Source organism: Garra rufa, chromosome 4 (genome assembly GCF_049309525.1).
Source record: "Garra rufa chromosome 4, GarRuf1.0, whole genome shotgun sequence".
Lineage (NCBI taxonomy): Eukaryota > Metazoa > Chordata > Actinopteri > Cypriniformes > Cyprinidae > Garra > Garra rufa.
In genome coordinates, this window is record NC_133364.1 from 58,467,284 (window position 1) to 58,491,311 (window position 24,028).

At 34.3% G+C, this 24,028-nt stretch overlaps 1 protein-coding gene across 1 annotated transcript in view; it reads right to left on the reverse strand.

Annotated features, from left to right (window-relative positions):
* The window catches only part of LOC141333054 (NACHT, LRR and PYD domains-containing protein 3-like), a 68,666-nt gene that overhangs the window by 8,065 nt on the left and 36,573 nt on the right, over positions 1-24,028 (reverse strand). The window contains exons 4-6 of the mRNA XM_073837999.1: positions 19,496-19,669; positions 11,955-12,128; positions 2,521-2,567 (exon numbers count right to left, since the gene is read on the reverse strand). Of these exons, the coding sequence (XP_073694100.1) occupies positions 2,521-2,567; positions 11,955-12,128; positions 19,496-19,669 (395 nt within the window). The remainder of the gene's footprint in view (positions 1-2,520; positions 2,568-11,954; positions 12,129-19,495; positions 19,670-24,028) is intronic.

The following is a 24,028-nucleotide window of genomic DNA, read 5'->3' on the forward strand; positions in this document are numbered from 1 at the left end:
TCCTCCTCACGTGAGCAAAGATGTGTTTGTCCCGAGCTCAGGCTGAACGGCACGGATTGTACTACGCAGCACTATTTATTTGACCAGTGTTTCTGTATTTGGTCGACTGTAATTTATTCTTATCAAGCTACTTGACAAACGTAGAGAGCTAAGCTAACAGTTACTCTTCATTAAATGAAGCTTCACTACACTAAAGCTACAGCCTTGGCTAATGTAGCAAGCTAAGCTACGGCAACACGGCAAAAGTAGTTCACTACATCTAAGCTGGTTTTCACATTTTCATTTTTCTATTGAAACCAACATCAAACCAATCAATGCTCTCTCAGTGATCAATAAAACTGTCAGTCATTCAGGATAAAAGTTCAGTTCAGTATCATGTCCAGGGCTGGATTCAGCTCATATTCTCACAGAGGAAAACTAAATTTGGGGGGTTGAATTCTTTCTTGAAAATCTTTTTTTTTTTTTTTTTAACAATGGCACCTGTTTCTAAATATTGAATGAATAAAACAGGGAAACACAACATTTGTTAATTTTATGTCTATAATTGAATAACATATAGCCTATATATGAATGGGTGTTTGTCAGAGTTTAGTGTTGACAGCTTGGTAAAAATATCCTAATGGAAGCGCTGTAGTTTTGCTGTATATAGCTACTGAAGTATGAGAAATACAGCACACAAATAACACTTTAATGTACTTGTGTTTTTGAACAAAAGCAGTCATTTGTTTTATGAATACAGGAGCCTGATTTTTGTTTGAATTGTCAGAATCTGTAGTACATAACAAAATACTAATCACAAACATTTACAGTCAAGACTGTAGAAAACAAACACGTGGATTTGGCCCAGACCCTGTTTTGGGATGTCAAGAAACATTCTGTTGTAAATTTGTTAACCGACAATAAGAATTTTTAACAGAATCAATCGCCTGTTTTCGTTTGCTGAAGGTTAAAAAACCCGCTAACATCAATTGCAAGTCTTTGAGAGTAAAAATGAAACGGACAGGTCACGCTATGCTTATAATAACAGTCGAAGCCTATATGCAGAATTTCGTTTCATTTTTGTAATGCGCTCTTGAGAAAGCGGCATGTTTCCGTCATTTTAAAAATGTTTTGTTTTTATTGTGAATGTACATAAAATTTAGAGTAGTTTCGAATAATGTCTAACTCTTATGTGACCACAAAAGGAGGAGTAGTCTGTTGTAAGTTGTTTGTTTATAAGGGGTGAAAACTAAGTGTTCGTTCTGGCGCACAATTAAGCAGCTACTAACTGCAGAACGCAGACTATTTACTGTCATTATAAAATACAGCCAGCAAACATATTGAAAACCATGCTATTTTACTTTCCATCACTCTACAACAAATCCTTTCAATTTAATTGTAGAACAGAACCGAGAATAAAACAAGAATGAAAATATAAGCTAACAAGCCAAAACTAATTAATGTTGTACTTTTTGCACAAAATGAATACATTTTGACTCGCAAAGAAACAGCAAATTAAGATAGTCAAGTTACCTTTCAAATATACATAGAACTTTTTCTTACCATAGGCCTATGTAAAATAATTTTAGCTATAATCTAATATGAATATGATTTAATGCTTACAGAGAAACTGTGCTTTAAAGTGAGCAACACCACAAACACAGACACTGGCTATTGGCTAATTCTGTCATGTCACACTACTTTTTTATTTTTGTGACATTTAAACTATCGATACAGAATTTATGCGCTAAAGTTAAACGGAAAAAGATTTGTCGACACATTTTATCGATAAATGGCATTTCAATCAGCTAAATATTTTTTTCGCTAAAAAATCCTTGGATGGGAACCTGGCTATAGTTTTTATTGGAATATTTACATTTATCCGCAAATGACTGGATGTGGAAAACTATTTTACCTGTGGATTTTTTTTAATTCACAACCCTGCTGAAAAAAAAAAAAAAAAACATAAATGACCAGCATAAACCAGCAAAGGACCAGCATAAACCAGCTGAAACCAGCATCCCAGCACCAAAACATACCTAACCAACATATGCTGTTTTTTTTTTTCAGCAGGGAAACTAATTTTGAGTTAAAATATGTTGTTGTAACTTGCATAACTGAGATTGTAACGCGTAATATTATTACCCACATTATATTAGTAATGCTGTATATTACCACGTTACAGCAAAAAGTAATGTATTTCTGTAATATTATTACTATTGTAATGTGACACTTCCAGCACTGGTTGTGAGATGTGTGTTTGTGTATTAAGATCTTTATTCATGTTGCTCTTGGTAATGCAGCATAATGTTGTATGTGAGTGTGAGTGTGTATGTGTAATATGTGTGTGTGTGTGTGTGTGTGTGTGTGTGTGTGTGTGTGTGTGTGTGTGTGTGTGTGTGTGTGTGTAATATATATATGTGTGTGTGTGTGTGTGTGTGTGTGTGTGTGTGTAATATATATATGTGTGTGTGTGTGTGTGTGTGTGTGTGTGTGTGTGTGTGTGTGTGTGTGTGTGTGTGTGTGTGTGTGTAGACATACATTTCTTCAGTCCTGCTGTAATCCTGGATTCTCCTCCATGATCCACACTAGAAAACACACAAAGAGACATTCAGTCATTTATTAAACTGTTGCTATGCAGTACTTGGGTGGTTGCTATGCAGTTGCTATGTGTTCTGAGTGGTTTCTAAGGCATTGCTATGCAGTTGCTAGGGTACTCTGGGTGGTTGCTAGGCTGTCACTATGTAGTTGTCAGGGTACTTGGTAGGGATGCACTGAATATCGAAAATTTTCGGCCAAAATACTTTTATCACTGAAGCAACACAGCCGAAACAGTATGTTGACGCAAACAGAAACCGCAGCCTGCATGTGCTTGTCTGAAGGAACACTTCTGCGGTGTGGACGTATTTCAGTAGATCTGGGAAAGACCCACAGATAGCGATTTGCAAAACTTGTATTGCCGAAATTTCAAGAGGGGTGTGTCTGCAGTCGTGTGTGCAGCCAGTGATGAGAGCAGAGATCCAGACAGATGTAGCTTTCAGTGACTGAGAATCAATGGCTTTACGTTGGTGTTACGTCACATTTTAAAGATATGCCTTTTCTATGTTTTTATAAATATTTATGTTTTAAACCGTGGAGGTGAGCCAATGGAGATCACACAAGCAACGTGAAAACTGCGCAATATGTGAAAGTGAAAGTAAAAACTGACAGTGCTTTCAGCATCTGACATGCATTCTCTCAGAGACAATGAGAGACGATTATACTTCATATGCTGATATTAATTTGTCCCCTACTATTGTGTAAGGGTTGTTTTTTGAAAGACTTAAATAAAGCTCTTAATTTGATGAAACTTCTAAAGGCTATCCATTGAATAAATATGAGCGCTGCACGTTTCAAAGTCATTTGCTGCGCTGCTTTGTTTACCATTCTGACAGCGCCTCCTGCTGGAAGAGAAACACGTAGAGTTGGAAATGTGAACTGATGGATAATGTGTTATAAAAAAAATGTAAACAAAGGCAGTAAAATATATGTTTATGTTATTTAAGTAATATATTACTTGATTGATAATAATTGTTTAAATTAATATAACTGATTTATTCTTTGAAACTTTAATATTAATTTATACAATTGCAATGCCTTGATTTTATTTAAAATAGTACACAGTCATAGCCATAAATCAGTCCCTCCAGTTTTTCGCGATTCTGCGATCGCTGAATTTAATGCAAAATCAACTAAATGTCGCATTTTTTTGCGATCCTGCATAATTTGTCATTTAACCGCAAAATGATCGCAAAAAATGGTTATTCAAATATTTCAATAATAAAAAGATTTTAAAATATATATATCATGTTGATAAAGACGCTGCTCACATGATGTCTGTGAGCTGTCTGTCTGCAGGGCTCGCAAGATCGATGTCCCGGGGGCTATTGTGTTTTTCAGTCGAGCTACCAAAATGTTTCACTGGCCAGCCGACCCGCTATCGTAAAGTAGAGGGCTTCTGTTGTTGCAAATGGAATGCCATAAAAGTTTTGAATTTGTTAAATAGTATAAGAAAAGTCTTAATTATAATTTTAAAAGTCAGTTAGGGACGGAAAGACGAATCACGATAGGGCTGGATAAAACTTCTAAAGGCAATGATGTCATTCAATAAATATGAGCCCTGCACATTTCAAAGTCAAAACGCAGCACTGATGTCTTTAAATGAATATATCTGAGTAGAACCGACTGTCCTCAGAAACGTGTCGTTGGCATTTTCATTTCATGCTGATAAAACAGCGTTAAAGCTGATTTGTATACAGCCGTTACTAGGGAAACGATAATATTTCAGCGCTCCTAAAGCGCCCCCTTGTGACAGAATTTTTAATTTTAATTTTTTAGAATTTTTTCCAATACATTTTCAGCTGTTTGTTTTTATGCAGCAAACACATAGGGTTTTTAATGTGCCTTCTAAAAAATCTAAACAATTAAGACAGTAATATTTATGTTTTAAATAAATATGATAAATTATATACTTGATTTATCCCTTTTAATGGTATAAAGGCTGAAATACCATTGTATAAGATATTGTTTTTGTGTGAATCTGTATCTGAATTATAAATCATGTCATTTTATGACCTAAAATTCTACCTTACATTGTCCAACCCCACCCATTCTGTTTATTTTACTTGTGCAGCTCTTAAAAAGGATCATACATTGCTTTAAATTGATATTTAAAAGTTCTGCAGATACACTAAAGAGTGAAATAAAATTCCTTCCTTGATATTTGTTTATATTTGTGTATTGAAAACATATTTGATTGACATTTAGACTCCTGTTTGAATTTCTATATTTTAAAAAAAAAAAATTAAAAAGCTTTTTTATTTGGGCTAGTTCAATTAATTTTTGGGCTACCAAAATGTAAAGAGTACCTGAGACGTGACTGAAATGAAGTAGGCTATGTACAGTATACATTTCTACACCTGCTGTTAATGTTTACAAGGGTCACATAAGAATATTGCCCATAGGTTATTTTAAAAGTTCAAATGTATCAGAATAAACAAATTTTATGTTTGATTTGTGTTATGCATGATAATTGAGCCTCTAACATAATACCTAATATGGTAAATGTGATATCCTAATTATTAATAAATAAATTAAATAATTAAATAAATCGCAAAATTTTTCGCAAATTTCTAGGACTTGCCACCACAAAATTTATAATTTTCATCGCAAAAATCACAAAAAAAAATCGTGAAATTCTGGAGGGACTGATAAATGCAATGGTACTAATAATTGACATAATTCTTTCGGTGTTTCGGTTTCGGACAAGAATTTTCATTTCGGTGCATCCCTAGTACTTGGGTGGTTCCGTTGATGCTGATAACATTGCTATGCTGTTGCTAAGGCACTCAGTGTGGTTGCTAGGGTGTTACTATGTAGTAGTTAAGGTGTTCTGGGTGGTTTCTAGAGTGTTGCTATGCAGTTGCTAGGCTGCTGAAATATGGTTGCTAGGGTATTTGCTGTGGGGTTGATAACACATTCTGGGTGGTTGCTAGGGTGTTGCTATGAAACTATACAGTTAATAATTTGACAATTAATACAGTGATAGTCAGGGTGAATGTGAACAGGTATAAATGAGAATGAGCAAACCTATAATTGAAAGAGTCCAACATACAGCAAACGCAGTAATATTGTGAAATATTTTTAACTGTTTCTATTTGAATATATTTTAAAATGTAATTTCTGTGATCAAACTATATATTCAGCATCATTACTCCACGCATGTGTTACATTCAGAAATCATTCTAATATGCTGATTTACTGCTCAGGAAACACTTTTTCACACAGGGCCATGTGGGTTTGGATTTTGTTTTCCCTTCATAAAACCCTTCATTTAAAAACTGCATGTTGTGTTTACTTGTGTTATCTTTGATTAATATTTAAACTTTTTTGATGATCTGAAACAGTAAAGTGTAAAAAAATCAGGAAAGAAGTCAACACTTTTTCACTGCACTGTATATTCACACATTTCTTCCAGGTTTTAATTTTAATAGTAAATCCCATTTGTTTGCCAGAAAATAAAGTTTGTTTAGTTTTCAATAATTAAAAGATAAATTTAATTAATGTTTTATGCTATTATTTGATAACCAGAAATTTTTAAATACACAATACAGAATTTCTTTTAAGAACACATTTGAATAAATTAAGCATGCATTCAATTAATTAGTCATGCTAAAACACTGAGTTTGATAACATTAGAATAAATGGTAAAAAACATGCGAGAGAGCCATTCTTCCGGACAAATGTGTGTCTAGAAATGATCAGTGTGTCATCTGAACGTTTTTATATCCAGTCTCCACCAGTCTCCTCCTGTCAGTTTTACAAGCTTGCAGAGAAAGGCTTACCAAAACAAAGTTGTCCTTTATCATGTTTTCTTGGTTAGTAGATGCATCACAGATACGATTATAGCTCTTAAACTTGGAAAAAGTCTTATGTTCATGTAACCTTTAACACATGCCAGAATCATGATAGCAAAACATAATTACTTAATTTCAATTAATTATTATTATCATTTTATTGTTGTTGTTTCTCAGGGACTGAACTGGTCTAAAACAAGGATTCTGCAGCAGTCAAATCTATTCCTGTTCTTCACAAGAGCTTGAAGAAACGGTGAGATTGAGTCTCAAAGCAGACCACAAAATCAACAGCTGCATCAAATGTGATATCCATATATACATATATATAGATTATGCTGCCACAGGAACTGATTATTGATATAACAATTATTAATAAGATAACTGTAGGAAAACTTTAATTCTCATAATCAACTTTGCTGACTCTATCTTCAAACAGGTGTAGCGTAGTCCAACAAATCATGCATCATATGCATCAAAAAATGTTAATTGTGACTGGTTTGATCAGCACTGTTCACATATTATTCTCAGGAGGAAGCATGTGTGAAGGAGGTAAACGACAACAATGCATGCGCAATGTTTAAGATGTTATGGCAAGTATAAACGCATGAATTGGATATGGTTCACAATTAAAAGAATGTGTAAACGAACAGTCAAAAAATTATAAAGACAACAAATCTGAATCGGGCATCAAGACCTGCAGCGTAAACAAGGCCTAAGAAACATTGCTGTCCGGGTGCTGCTCAACTTATTTGTTGAAAACATTGTGTATTCTTATTTAAATTTTTGCATTGCTCTGTAATCTGTAACTTGTAAATTAAGGAACAAAAAAAACTAACTTTGAATATTACAAGTTGTTAATGTTTGTCATTGTCATGTCATTTTGAATATGTTTGTTTTTTCCTTTTATGAAAGCTGTAGGAAGATGGCTGCCATGTTTGTTGTATTTCACTCAGTGTTGGGTGTAACGCGTTACTAAGTAACACGTTACTGTAATTAAAATACTTTTCCACTAAAAAAGTAGAGTAACTGATTACTGTTCATTTTTAAGTATTTTAATTACAGTTACGTTTGATGTACTTGCGTTACACTGTTAAATAATCAAACTCGCTGAATATCATTATTTAATTTGATTAATTAATCTTCTAAATGTGAAAGTAAACTCTGCCGCTTTAAAATCGTTGAAGTGCAGGTGCACGTGATTTCGCGCAAGTATGCTGCATACTCTCATATCGTATTCTTAAAGCGGATGTTGGACTCAGCTGAAGCCAGTGGCAGTTTTGCGAAATGGAAATATACCCATTACTTCGGTTTTCTGAAACAAGCAGACAAGAACATTACAGTCAAATGTAAGCTATGTCCTGGGGTGAAAAAACTATCGGCCGCTGCACTGTCAATAGCACGAGTACTAAAGCACCTGACACGGCAGCATAGATGAACACTTCTGTGTGATCCTTCATATTCGACTGATAAAACTGCGGCAACTCCTGCTAAACAGGCAAAACTTGATTTTACTTCGGTAGCGCAGAAAAGTGTCTGAATGAGTAAGGATACAGTTCACTTTGTGGAAACACATGACATGATTACAAAAACGTTCATTACAATTTTTTAAATATTAAAATATTGGATAGTATTATAAAAACTCCTTGAAATTCTAAATAATAATCACAAAATATTATTGAACAAAAACGTATTTAATTGAAAAAATGATAAAACCACAGTAATTTCGGTGAAGCAAATGCGTTTATATAATACAGTGACTATACTGCCATCTATTGGTGGTCCAGTTTTATATTTAAAGATAGGCTATTGCATTCTTCCAAACATTTTAGATTTGTTTAAAAAAAGTAAAACATATATTGAACTCATTGTTTGAAATTAAGTTTCACGTTTACAGGGTGATACATGTCATGTTTAACTTTTCTTAAGTTTCTTAAGAATAAAATACATTTTTATTATTCTGGAATTGTGTTTCTTACCGAAAGAAGGTTACATTTCTTACAAAAAAGTTTATTATTATAGAATGTTTTCATAGAATGTAATATAGATTATTAAAAAAGCTAAAATGCTAAACTATTTCATGTTTGACTCATGTTTTATTTAATTATCTATTATTTAAAGAGTTTAATTTCTTTTTTTTTTGTCCACTCAAGGTTTATAGGGATTTTAAGAAGTATTTAGTTAAAAACCCTCTGGTTGTGTTCGGGTCAAATTGACCCGAAAAAGATTTTCATTTTCCCAAAAATACTAGTTAATGTTATCGCCTTGGACTCAAATTTCCTGACTTTGTTCACACAGGGTATAAGTACTTCTCATAAAATTTTTAAAAAATTTATTTATTTTTTGTGGGTTTTATTTAACCTAGTCACACTCCTGGTGTTCCCGGTCAGAAATGACCAGACTCCAAACAATTGCTTATAAATCTCTTATTATGCTATATTATCGCTAAATATTGGATTCATTCTTTTTGTCAACTTGTTTTCTTTCATTTAGGACTGGTTTTGTGTTTCTATTTGCATCTGATTAATCGTAGGCCTCATTTATCTGAGAGTAGGTACCATGTTTTTTGAGTGAAAAAATAATTTTTTGTGAATAATTTTCACAATATGAAACAAAAAATTATAAAAATTTGCACTGTTTCTCACACTAATGTGCCCTAATGTTTAATCAGGAAGTTTGCTTTTAAATGCTTTTATTTTGTACAAAATTGCAAAAAGTCACACTTGTGGTGTTCCCGGTCAAAAATGACCGGACTCCAAAGAATTGCTTATAAATCTTTCATTTTTCTATATTATCACCAAATATTGGATTCATTCTTCTTGTCAACTTGTTTTCTTTCATTTAGGACTGGTTCTGTGTTTCTATTTGCATCCGATTAATCGTAGGCCTCATTTATCTGAGAGTAGATACCGTGTTTTTTGAGTGAAAAAAGCATTTTTTTATGAATAATTTTCACAAAAGTAAACAAAATAATATGAAAATTTGCACTGTTTCTCACACTACTGTGCTTTTATGTTTAATCAGGAAGTTTGCTTTAAAAAGCTTTTATTTTGTACAAAATTGCACCAAGTCACATTTGTCAAAAATGTCCGGCCATTGAAGTGAATGGGGGAGATCACAAAGAACAGGACCTTTATTTGAAATGGTTTTATTTTCTAAAAAGGGGCACAAATTAACACTTATGCAGTTCCCTGTAAAATCTGACGATTGTGACACAAAAAAGAACACGTTCAGATTATTTATATTATAACATTTTATGGAACAACAAACCAAAACTGTTATATTTCAGTTCCTGCAAACAGACACTGTCAAACTGAGACAATATCATGTAACAACAAATCTGACTATTGTGACAGAAAAAAAAAACACATTAGCATTGCCATATAGAGAACCACTTCAACGAACACCTGGTTATTGTTTGAACTCATGCATGCATTGACACTAGCATTATGTGTCTTGCAAATGTTTTTTTTTTTTTTAATTATTCACATGACTCTCAAATAAATTTTGCAAATGTTTGCTCTCCATTTGCAACAGACCATGGATGTTTTCACATCTTTTGGGGCACAAAATGTGCATCTCTTCATTTTCTCTCAAAACCTATTGTCATAATGTTTTAAATGTTCAGGAGCACAACATGCAACTGAACACTAATTGTGATTTTTTTGCCCCGATTTTCCACCGATTTACAGTCTGGAGAAACTGAGGATAGTTGCTGAAAGTCAGGGCAAATCTTCAGATTTGAGTCGATGGATTCCATAAAAAAAATTGCGTAGTGTATGATGGTCACAGACTCCGAATTTTTAGCTTCAGACTTTGATTTCATCTAGTCGGAGGATAATCAAACATGTTTGATATTTTTAGCCCATTTAAGAACCTATACTGTTTTCATTTGTTATGCGACTCATAGCAAAAAGGCGCACGTTTCTGCATGAGTTTGTTGTGATCAGACTTCAAAGTCTGCAAGTGTATTATCCTTATGTAGTGTATGATGGCCAGTTTTCCTCTGTTACTGTTTACAAAGTTGGTAAGTGTATGATGCCTATTGTTTAAAAAAATCTGTTCAGATTTAAAAAGTCATGTAGTGTATTCCAGCCTTTATGCTCATTCTTCCCCATTCATTTTCAATGGGCGGCCATTTTTGGCAAGTGTGACTTTGTGGAATTTTGTACAAAATTAAAGCAATTAAAAGCAAACTTCTTGATTAAATATTAAAGCACACTAGTGTGAGAAACAGTGCAAATTTTCATATTTTTTCAACTCATATTGTGAAAATTATTCATAAAAAATGATTTTTTCACTCAAAAAATGAGGTGCCTACTTTGAGAAAAATGAGGCTTACAGTTATTCAGATGCAAACAGAAACACAAAACCAGTCCTAAATGAAAGAAAACAAGTTGACAAAAAGATTGAATCCAATATTTGGTGATAATATAGCATAATGTGAGATTTATAAGCAATTGTTTGGAGTCCGGTCATTTTTGACCGGGAACACCACAAGTGTGACTTTTTGCAATTTTGTACAAAATAAAAGCATTTAAAAGCAAACTTCCTGATTAATCATTAAAGCACACTAGTGTGAGAAACTGTGCAAATTTTTATAATTTTTTATCTCATATTGTGAAAATTTTTCATAAAAAATGCCTTTTTTACTCACAAAATGAGGTACCTACTTTCGGATAAATGAGGCCTACGATTAATCAGATGCAAATAGAAACACAAAACCAGTCCTAAATGAAAGAAAACAAGTAGACAAAAAGATTGAATCCAATATTTGGTGATAATATAGCATAATGAGTGATTTATAAGTAATTGTTTGGAGTCCGGTCATTTTTGACCGGGAACACCACAAGTGTGACTTTTTGCAATTTTGTACAAAATAAAAGCATTTAAAAGCAAACTTCCTGATTAATCATTAAAGCACACTAGTGTGAGAAACTGTGCAAATTTTTATAATTTTTTGTTTCATATTGTGAAAATTATTCATAAAAAATGATTTTTTCACTCAAAAAACAAGGAACCTACTCTCAGAAAAATGAGGCCTACGATTAATCAGATGCAAATAGAAACACAAAACCAGTCCTAAATGAAAGAAAACAAGTTGACAAAAAGATTGAATCCAATATTTGTTGAAAATCTAGCATAATGTGAGATTTATAAGCAATTGTTTGGAGTCCGGTCATTTTTGACCGGGAACACCAGGAGTGTGAATGGGATCTGAACACAACCAGAGGGTTAAATTACTTATTGAGTATTTAAGTTACTTTTTAGACACAGTAATTAGATAAGTATTTTAAATACAACATTGATTAAGTAATTAGTATTTAGTTACTTTTTTAAAGTAACTTACCCAACACTGATTTCACTGTCTGCTCCTGTTTTGTGGCCAGGTAGGGATTAAAGTACTGTTTTGTTGTTAATTTGTTTTGTCTGAGCAGTTAAGTTAATTTTACTCCACAGACCAGTGCTCTTTAAATCATTTATATTGTTGCATTCTCTAGAAACTCCTAGACTTGTTTAGATATACAGAGACACTGAAAAGTTTAAACAACAAAACCCCAAAACTCCTCCAGGTTGACATACTTGAGTTTGTCCAGTGAATAGTTTGGATCCTTCAGTTTCTTAGAAAGCAGCTTCACTCCTGAATCTCCTGGATGATTGTAGCTCAGATCCAGCTCTCTCAGGTGTGAGGGGTTTGAACTCAGAGCTGAAGACACATAACCACAGCCTTCTTCTGTCACCATACAGCCAGACAACCTACAGACACATATAACAACAGTACACATCACATTAGTGTTTGATTCTTTTTATATTGAACTGATTATTCAATAAAAACAACTGGTCACAAAAAAGATCAAGAAGAAACAAATATTCCCCCAAACCATTGATCATTATATACATAGTCACTTTATTTATAATGGAAAATACCCTTAATTGTAGTGCCAACAACAGCAAATTTTGTGTTATATTAGATCTGATGGGGAACAATATTTTTGTTCAAATCAGTGGATCTTTAACGGAGCGGTAAAGGAGCGCTGTGAGCTGGTGATGGGGGTTGGAGAGAGGGACACCTCAGTCGATGAGGACAGAGAGACAGTGGCTCTAGCTGTAAGAGATTATTATACTGCACTTATGTTTTTTTGTGTGTTTTTTTTTTTTATTGGCTGCACTGTGCACATATAAAAATGCTATTAAAAGCATGTTTCAAAACTAAATAGCTAGTTATGTAGCCTTCTTAAGACTCATATCCAGATCAGCCTGCATCAGTTAACTGTGTTGTATCCTACTAAAAGTAGCCAAATTCTATTAAATTTTAAGGCCATATTTACAATTTCAAATGTATATTTCAATTATCCAGTGCTACATCCAACAAGAAATAGCCCTCATCTGTTTTATGATATATGGAGCATATTTGCCATGTCAAATGTGGGACAAGTTAGGCTGACATACTGATTAGCCAAAGCTCACTGTGTCATATCTTTGCCAAAACTATCCCAGAAACATGTTAATATACCTGGGCCACATTTGCTGAAACATATGTGGACCACATTTGGTTTACACCCTGATTAGTCTTTGTCGATTGTGCCACATTTCTGCCAAAGGTGGCCCACATCCGGATGCTGTTTCACTATTAGAATCATCTGAACGAATGATTCAATGATGAATACTTTTTTAAATGTGCAGTTGTGGCCACATCCTGGATGAAGAGGGTAAGTGTTATAATACATGATCGGCCGATTCGGATCGCTGCATCCCTACCTGTTTCTCATGGTAAGCGTCAGTGGAGCGTCTGAAACAGTCGTAATAGACACAGCTGAATCATTTTCATTCAGGAATAAGATTGCTTGGGTGTTTAAATAGAGATTGCAATCTTTTAATGATTAATTGTGCAGCTCTAATTAAACTCTGCTAAATGTTTTCAGGTTTCTTACACCTTTTCTAAAGTAAAATTCTATCTATATCTGTGTTTTTATTGTGTTTATAGTGTTGTACAGCACTTTGGTACACTCTGTGTTTTTTAAGGTGCTTAACAAATAAATTTTGATTTGATTTGATTTGAAATTACACATTCACAGACATGAGTTCTAAATTTTAAATCAGATGTTATTGTGCTATTGAAAAAAACAACTGTCTAGATTGCATATAACATTGCCCCATATAAATAGTCAACATTCTGTATACAAATTATATAATTTAAAATATATAATTAAGTCGGCGCAGATAGGCGTGTGGTTAGCGCGCCGACATATAGCGCTGGTGCGCTCTGGGCGTCCCGGGTTCGAGTCCCGACTCGAGGACCTTTCCCGATCCCTCCCCTAATCTCTCTCCCACTTCGCTTCCTGTCCTATCTGATCTTTCCTATCACAATAAAGGCAAAAAAGGCCAAAAAATAAATCTGTAGTGTTTTAAAAATACAATTTAAAGGCTTTTTAAGACCTGCACAAATAAAAGTAATACTGTATGAGTGGAGTAGGGCAATGCCTATGGTAACACATTAATGACTGCTATAAAATGACTGCAAAAAAATATGATAAACTAAAATTCTAAAACTTGAAAACTTTCTAAAACTTGAAGGATTTTCACAAATACTTTTCACATTCCAGCCTAAAAGTACTAAAAGGTAGTCAAAAAGACACTATAAAATTAATAATACAAATTAACTGGCCCAAATGAAAAAAGACCATTTTTTAAACATTGAAAATATTTTTGATTGACATTTAGACTCCTACCTGATTTCCTATTCACAAATATCAAGGTATTTTTTTCACTATTTACAGTGTATCTGCTGAATTTTTTAATATTAATTTAAGGCAATTTATGACCCTTTTTAAGAGCTACACAAGTAAAATGAACACCGTAGTGGGGTTGAACAATGTACAGTAACATTAAGACATAAAATGACATGATTTATAAGTCAGATTTTTACACAAAAACAAAACATCTTATACAATGGCATTTCAGCCTTTATACCTTTAAAATGAATATATCAAGTATAATTTATTTAAAACATAACTATTAGTGTCTTAATTGTTTATATTTTTAGAAAGCACATAACTTTTACATTTACAACTCTAATGTGTTTGCTGCATAAAAACATGGGCCAATATTTGTAATAATCTTGCTAAACAGCTGAATATTCGCTAATTCATTCCCTGTCACGAGGGGGAGCTTTAGGAGTGCTGAAATATTACGGTTTCCTAATAACGGCTGAACACAAATCAGCATTAATGCAGTTTTATCAGACATGAAATGACAATGCCAAAGACACGTTTCTGAGGACAGTCGGTTCCCTTCAGATACATTCATATAAAGACATCCGTGCCGCGTTTTGACTTTGAAACCTGCAGTGTGTGTTTATTCAATATGATATCATTGCCTTTTGAAGTTTTATCCAGCCCTATCGCGATTCTCGTATATCCGTCCCTAGCTTTTAAACTTATAATTAAGCCTTTTCTTATACTATTTAATACATTTAAAACTTTGTATGGCCTTAACTTTGATACGGCTAAATTGATGAGTTTGTAATGACCCGCACGAGCCCTCTACTTTAAGATAGTCCGGTGAAACATTTTAGTAGCTCGACTGGAAAACACAATAGCCCCGGGACATCGGGATGGCAATTTTGTGATCCCCAAATTCTGGTTTTAAACATAATTCTTATTTGTCATTTTCAAGCCATCGAGGACTGATGCAGCAACCTCCTGATAACTGACATGTTTTATCTACCGCTCTGTTTCATCAGAGGAAGCGCAGCAAGAAAGACCAGCGGATCACACTACAGCCTCACGTGCACACTGACTCCAGCGGACCTGTTTTTTCTGTTCTTTCTTTTACATATTATAAGCATGACAAAAAATTACTATTTAGTATGAAAGCGAATTAATATGAAACCGATGCAACTGCATATTCAAGCACTTTCAAGCACTTCATCCAAAATCCAAGCATTTTTCAAACCTTGAAAGCACTTCATTAAAATTCAAGCATTTTCAAGGAATTCAAGCCCCCGTACGAACCCTGTGTTTTACAAGGATATCATCATGTTTTCACGATACCAGTCATATCTCATGAGATCTCATTATGTCCCTAATAGTTTATAATCTGGAGTTCATGTTTGTGCTGAATAACACTTTATAATAAGAATATAAGAACAAACCACTTTCAAATCATTTCAAGTAGGGCTGTGCAATTAATCGCAATCGCAAAAAAATCGCGATTTAAGCACATGCGATTTCTAAACCGCACAAGGCTGCGATTTTATCTATCCCCCCAACGGCACCCCCGCCCCCCTTGAACGTCAGGTTCATTTTATTTTCGATATAGCGCCACATCACAATAGAAGTCATTTAAGGTTATCTTTCCTACAGAACAGGTCTATACATAGTTCTTTTATTAAACATACTAAATTGCCTTATGTTATTTATCTTATTTACACTAAGGCATGTCATTTCTGTCTCTTCATGGTCGCGTGATTACAATGTCTCCTCCAAGAAAACACGGACTGGATCGCGGACTCCATTCATAAAAACCCAATTTACTATAGCGCGGAATGCCACGTAATTCGTCGATTTTTGGATTAATAAATCAAAAGTTGGTCTGTCACTTAATTCAAATCGCGATATGGACTAGTGTCTGTGAAAACTGAAATGCAAAAGACCGTTTTAATATGAATCCTGCATGTTCCGTTTGCTTCTGTATGTATGAATGGCAGAGACGCGTTTTATTTCTTTACTACATGAAGACTGAACCACACGTGACGCTCCCGCTAATTTTTGGCATTTGGATCTCACATGAACAGATAAACTCAATCTCCAAAACGCTGCTGTGAGTTTCACTTTTACCGTTTCATTTGAGAAAACTAGCATCACATACACACAGAAACTTCACTGCAACCTGTCAAAATAAAAGTACGGTTTAACATGTAACAGAACAATATTAGTCCTGTATTACTTTTGTACAGTATAATGTAGGTGTTTATATATTCCTATTTAAATAATTTACATAAAACAATATATATGATAAAAAATATTACAACAAGATTAACCACTTAATTATTATTTAAACGTTTTAAACTGAATATAATTTTTCTTCCACGCATTGATTTTAACAGTAAATTTCTGTTTGTTTGACAAAAATTAAAAGGGTTTATTTTTCATTTGATTAAAAATAAATAAATGTTTATGCTTTTTCATTATCAGAAAAATTAAAACACATAAGAATTTCTAAAAAAAAAAAAAAAAAAAAAAGCAAAAGATTTTAGAACCCTCAAAATGTTAAAGTTTAGAGTTTTGGACTTATTTTTCCACTGAAATGAATGTATTCGTTATTGCACAAAGTAGGCTAAAGTACCGGGAAAAAAGTAAAATGGCTTATTTATTTTATGTTGTCTGTTTTAAAGACAATTTTACTACAGTTTTGTTTATTAAACTTAATACAATGTTATTTCATGGTGAAATGTTTTATGCACTTCTTGTGCACTGAATACATTTAGAATGTATGTAGCTTGTTTGAAAAAGCAAAAGAAATAAATAAAAATCGCAAATAAAATCGCAATCGCAATATTCGTTCAAAAAATCGCAATATGATTATTTTGTCCATATTGCACAGCCCTAATTTCAAGACTATTATAGTTCATTAACGGTTAGGGATGTAACGCTATTGTAAATACCGTCATTTCACAATAACACATTGTTTTCGATACTACCGTGGTCGCATGACTCGATAAAACAATAGGTCTTCTGAGAATAGTTTGCTCAGGCGAATGGAGCGAACGTGAGGTAGCGGGAACTACATTTCCCATCAGCCCAGGCGTGGCCATCATCCTTTGCGGTCTGTTGTCGCTACAGACTGTAGCAGCAAGGAAAAGAGATTGAAATGGTGGAACCTGCTCCGTCTGCAGTGTGTATGCGTTACGTATTCTTTTCAGCACCCATGTTAACAGATACACACTGCACACGGTTGCTGTCCGGCAGTACGTCCTAGAAGCGCTGCCTTTGCAGCAGTGCAGCGATCGTTTCGGCACCGAGTCTATTTTTTGCTGCGCTGCATGCGCTGAATTAATGTTACAGTAGGTTGTTCGCTGTAAAAATGAACATGGATTGACACGGAATGTACCATAAATGCATATAAATTTCACAGTCAACACGTGGCTTTTGGCTAGGTTTAAAATAAGGAAAGGTGCCGTTTTAAAGAGGCTAAACTAGGCAACATAATAGATGCACTTGTCCAGGTAGAAAAGTTCTTTAAAGGAGTGTTTTTAATAAAGATTTAATGCGAAAGAAAGGCATGAGAGCCTACTGCACTGCAAAAAATGGTTTTCTTACTTAGAATTTTGTCTTGTTTCCAGCCAAAATATCTAAAAATCCTTAAATCAAGAATTATTTTCTAGACAAGTAAAACTTATTTTCTTGTTTTTAGTAAAAACAAGTCAAAATTAAGTGAGTTTTTGTTAAAAACAAGCTAAATAATCTGCCAATGGGGTAAGAAAAAAAGTCTTATTTCAAGCAGACAACTCATTCAGCTAAACTGATTTGACTGTTTTTTACATGCTTTAATATTTTTTTGTTACTAAAATTGAAATATTTAAGTTTCTGTTTCAAAGTTTACAGATAGATGGCTAATTTGTATGCCATTGATATGTTCAGAGTTCATGTAAACTGTTCAATAAACACTTCTGGCACTTTTTTCAAGTCTCTTCATTAGTTTTGTTTTTCCTGTAAATGATTCAATAAATACCGTACCATGCCACACATATCGAGGTATTGCCGTACTGTGAAGTTTTGATACCGTTACATCCCTATTAACGGTTTATAAACTGCAGTTAATACATTAATAGGCTGTATGTAAATAGTGAGTTCATCATTGATTGGCACCGTAATTAACGTGTTTAACTCATATGTAAAAGTTAGGAAATATTTTGTTGATAATTTATCAACCACAGATCAGATTAGGTCACAAAAAATCTGAAAATGTTATAAATGAAGCGCCCTTAACCAGGCTTTATTGGACATTAATTGCATTTATATTCAGTGTTCCTTAAAATGTTAACAAATAAATTAAGCACACATACACACATTGGATTTCCATGTTTTATAAGAACCTGACAGAATAAATAATGTTTAAATTAAACTGTATATCCTGTCCCCACTAAACCTAACTCTAACTTTTAAATGTTTATGGGCCTGCCATTTATACGATTTTAATAAAATATTATAAATATGATGTGATTACTAGATTACTGGTATCAAGACAAGTGATTATAATGGAAAATACACTTAATTGTAAGAATTAAAGTGTGAAACACTGTTAAATATGCTATATGATGATTCACCTGCTGCAGCCTTGAATTCATGTTTGCAATGTTGAACTGCCTTTAGCCTTCCTTCTCTCTTTCTGTTTTGTGTTGTTGTTTTTTTTTACAAAGTGTGCCAACAACAGCACATTTTGTGTTATATTAGATCTGATGGGGAACAATATTTTTGTTCAAATCAGTGGATCTTTAACGGAGCGGTAAAGGAGCGCTGTGAGCTGGTGATGGGGGTTGGAGAGAGGGACACCTCAGTCGATGAGGACAGAGGGACAGTGGCTCTAGCTGTAAGAGATATTATTATACTGCACTTATGTTTTTGTTTATTTACTGCACTGTACACATAAAAAATGCCATTAAAAGCATGTTTCAAAATTAAATTGCTAGTTACGTAGCCTTCTTAAGACTCATATCCAGATCAGTCTGCATCAGTTAACTGTGTTGTATCCTACTAAATGTAGCCACATTCTATTAAGTTTTTAGGCCATATTTACAGTTTAAAAAGGAATATTTCTATTATCCAGTGCTACATCCAAACCAGAAGTAGCCCTCATCTGTTTTATGATATATTGGGGGCTCAGAAACATGTTAATATACCTGGGCCACATTTGCTGAAACATATGCGGACCACATTTGGTTTACACCCTGATTAGTCTTTGTCGATTGTGCCACATTTTTGCCAAAGGTGGCCCACATCCGGATGCTATCTGGGAATGTTGTCTCTTGTTCTGGCATTGCATTGACAGCAGATTGTTGACAAAAATCAATGGCCATTTATTGTGGTAGCATTTTGTTAATTATTTAATGGAAAACCAGTTACCTCAGTATCTCCAGCTGACAGTTTGGACTCTTCAGTCCTTCAGAAAGAAGCTTCACTCCAGAATCCTGCAGGTCATTGTTAGTCAGGTCCAGATCTCTCAGGGGGCAGTTTGAGGACTGTAGAGCTGAAGACAAACTCTCACAGGACTGAGCAGTGAGTTTACATCCACACAGTCTGTGAAGAGAACAAAACAAACAGCCATATTAATGTCAATTTATCAGATAGGTTATGTAGTTTATAGGGGTGTGACGAGACACTTATCCCACGAGACGAGACACGAGACTGGGTTCACGAACAGCCCGAGACAACATTTGTAAACTTTTTTTTTTTAAATCCTCAATGAAATATATAGGAAAAACAGTATTCTATTCAACAGAAAAAAAATAAAATAAATAAAATGTAGGTATCATTTTGATATCAGCTTGTACTTTATGAAATTAAACTTTTATATTAATTAATTGTATGCACTAATAAACATGTAAACTAAAGCTGCATGATTCTGGATAAATTGAAAGATGTTTTTTTTTTTTTTTTAATTGGAGATTAAAATTCTCATTATTCTGAAGAAAAAAATTAATTAGACAAATTCTAAACAAAATAACGTAATTTACTAGTGGTTCTGACTAAATGTTCATTGCTTAAGTTTAAAAAAAAAAATATATACAGTACTGTGCAAAAGTTTTAGGCCACTAGGATTGTCTCCGTTTGTTGTGTTTCTTCATGTGATTCCAGACAGAATGGATGAGGATGAGGTCAGATCTCTGTGTGGAGCACTGGCTGTTGTCAGACTCCTTGTGCAAACTAAAATCTCTCTGGATTTGTACAATTAATGGCAAAATAAATGTTTGGAAATGCAAACTGATATTTCCTACAGACACACTACAGCAAAAGATAGAAATAACCGACTTAAAACCTTTTTTGTTTTGGTGAAAATCCTAGTGGCCTAAAACTTTTGCACAGTACTGTATATTTAAACAAATAAAAATGTCAGTGTCTAAATTAATAGAGTTTTTTTCAATATTAGAATCAACTGAATGAATGATTCAATGATAAATACTTTTTTAGACGTGCAGTTGTGGCCACCTTCTGGAGGAAGGAGGTAAGTGTTATAATACATAAGTGTTGAGATACTTTAGTTTTGATCGCTACTGTAGACAATGAGTGTTTATACCAATTTATTTATTTTTTGCTACACTGTTCAAATATTAAAAAATGCCATTAAAAGCATGTTTAAAAACTAAATTGCTAATTAAGTAGCCTTCTTAAGACTCATATCCAGATCAGCCTGCATCAGTTAACTGTGTTGTATCCTACTAAATGTAGACAAATTCTATTAAAATTGTTTAGGCCTTATTTACAAATTCAAATGTATATTTAAATTATTCAGTGCTACATCCAAACCAGAAGTAGCCCTCATCTGTTTTATGATATATGGGGCCCAGAAACATGTTAATACACCTGGGCCACATTTGCTGAAACATATGTGGACCACATTTGGTTTATACTAGGGTTGTGACGATGAGGAAATTTCCCCACTAGTTAATCGACATGTGACTAGGCATGGGCCGGTATAAGATTCTGACGGTATGATAACCTTGGATAAAAATATCACGGTTTCACGGTATCACGGTATTGTAATTACTGCTCTACAATGTTATATTTAAATGTTTTTTTTTTTTTTTTTTTTTTTTTTTTGCTGAACACAGTATATTTTATTTTAGGAAACATTTAGAACATTTTGTAACATGGAACATCAGGCAGAATAATTAAAATAAATAATTATATCTTCTTAATTAAATTAAATTTCAGTCACTTGTGTGAGCCTAAGGCTGCAGCTCAACAATAATCAATAAAATGAAATGTTCAAAAACAAATCCTTCTAAATGGAAAAAATGCAATCACTAATCAAAGCAAAAATATGACCATTAGTGACAGCTCCAAAAATAAACAAATACTCAAAGACACGTGAGAGCCATCGAGGTTTTTTTTTTATGCCATGATTTTGAAAAGATGTTAAAGGTGCACTGTGTAATAATTAAGATGATTTCTAGACAGAGGTGCAATAACTATGTTTCAGGGGTGCTTAAAGACCTTAATGAACCATTATGTCTTTATTAACTTAGAATTATCAGCTTGTGAAAGAAAAAACACTGACACAATGATGAACAAGTAACAGTAATATTCACAATAACATAGTTTTGTTGAATGATTAAGTAAATATAATTCCTTAAATTACATTTTAAACGAAATCTCACTATTCGTTGCTGTCAAAAAAAGGTGAGATTTTAATCCTGTATGGTCTTCCGTAGTTCTGTAAAGGGAGAGGTGAGCGCTGGACTGTTGCAATTCACCACTTCGCCACTAGATGCCGCAAAAACCTACACACTGCACCTTTAACGTGACAGAAGGATTAAAAGCAAAGACGTGATTTCACTTGAACTTAATTGTTGTACTAATGTTCAATCACAGAAACGTAACGTTAGTACATATAGTCTGCTATTCCCCGCTCTGTGTTGTGGGGGTTCACCTCCTTCGTCCATCCTGAACTTATATTACTGCTGAGTCTCACTGACTGCGGATCATGAGCACAATCACAGACACACGTCTGCAGCACTAACCGCTGGGAGAGGGGCTGCATTGTTTTCTCTGCAGGTACACACACACAACCCAGTAGAGAGTCCTGCGCTTTCACTTTGACGACACAGAAAATGCACATATCGTAGGAACGGTATAACATTTTTTGTTTGCGGTTTTGAAACCGTGACTTTTTCAAACTGCGGTAAACCTTGAAACCGGTTATCATCCCATGCCTACATGTGACAACACCGGTAATACCAGTATCACCATGGGGGGTGAGGGTTTCCTATTTTTTTCTGCATTTAAACAGCTTATAAATGCGTATTATACTTTCACTTTTGCGGGAATTGGCAATTCGGCGTCAATTGTTTGAATGGACCACAACGATAAAAAAAAAAAAAAAAAAACTTTGAACCCAAAATATTGCCAAGCAGGCGCTTTTGCATTGCGTTTTGACTAGGGGTGTGAACCAGTGATGCGTATGGGGTTATTTTTGTGTCTTTATTATTCAAACAAACATACTGTGTTTGAGAGTAAAACTAATTATTTTGTAATTAAAAAATAAAAGTTAGCAAAAAAAATCTTCTTAAATCTCAAAAATAAAGAAATTGATAACAAAATTATTTGCAGTGTGTGTAAATTTTTTTACAATCTTTATTTTTCTTTGTGCACTTCAAACGCTTTTCATCGCGAAACCACAAAAGTTGCTCTCTTTTCTGCTGTCTTTTTTTGCGGGTCTAAATTTTTTGTTTGCGAGTTGAAAAGTTTTGCTTGCGAGTAAAGATGAATCTCAGTGGGCGGTCTCTACCTACCAGGATGAAAGGCCTTTTTTTATTGGTCACTCTCGAGTGAAGTGACCACGCCCACTACGTTTCCCCGCTGCTGCCGCAGTCAGTCTGACTGAGGAGCGAGTGAGTGAGGTTCTATCAGCCATGGCGAACAAAAGGGTGTTTACTGAGGAAGATAACTAATTTAACGTCTTAAACTGAGTGAAAAGTGAATTTATGTAGTCTCTCTTCTCATGCTCACCCATTTAAATACGTAACATTAGCTAAGCTCGTCTGTAGTTCGGTGATACCGTTGAATAGGATTATTAGTGTAAACAAAGTATAGCTAACGTATAGCCAGTGTAGCTAACGTTAGCTGCCAGTCATGTCATTTGATAGATGATGATTGTAATCAAGGTAAAGACCACCATGACCACCAGCAGGAGTCGTGCAGTAGCGGTATCAACATTAAGTGACATGGCATCTGACGCACGGAAGCTGCGGCAGCAGTGACCGTGATACAGTCCATCGGCACATGTCACAAGTGTCACTGGCACTGAGCAGTGGCATGTGCCAGTGGCTCCAGTGCGTCAGATGCCATGTCACTTAATGTTGATACCGCTACTGCACGACTCCTTGATTACCTTGATTACAATCATCATCTATCAATGTTAATACTGTTAATACTGCCTCTGAGTCGTAACATGAAGTAACGCACGCCGTACAAGTGTCCATTACTGATGTGCAAACGCACTGTATATGCACTACTCACAATACATCATATTTCTGCTTGAACACAGTTCAGTATATTCACGTAGTTATATTCAGCGATTGTTTTATAATGAATGCTCACGTGTTTTGAATAAGTTTGTCAGGATCAGTGGTGTTTATGTACATATGGGCATCAGACACTCCAAAACACCCTTTTCTTTTTTCATCTGTGAGGACCCAACCTAGCGATTTGCCAGGACCTTGCTCGCTAATCTAAACTAAAAATATTAAAATAATGGTCTGACGCTTTACTATTGGGGGCTCTGGCAGCTAACGTTAGCTACACTGGCTAATTAAACCTATTCAACGGTATCACCGAACTACAGACGAGCTTATAATGTTACGTATTGGGTAAGCATGAGAAGAGAGACTACATAAATTCACTTGTCACTCAGTTTAAGACGTTAAATTAGTTATC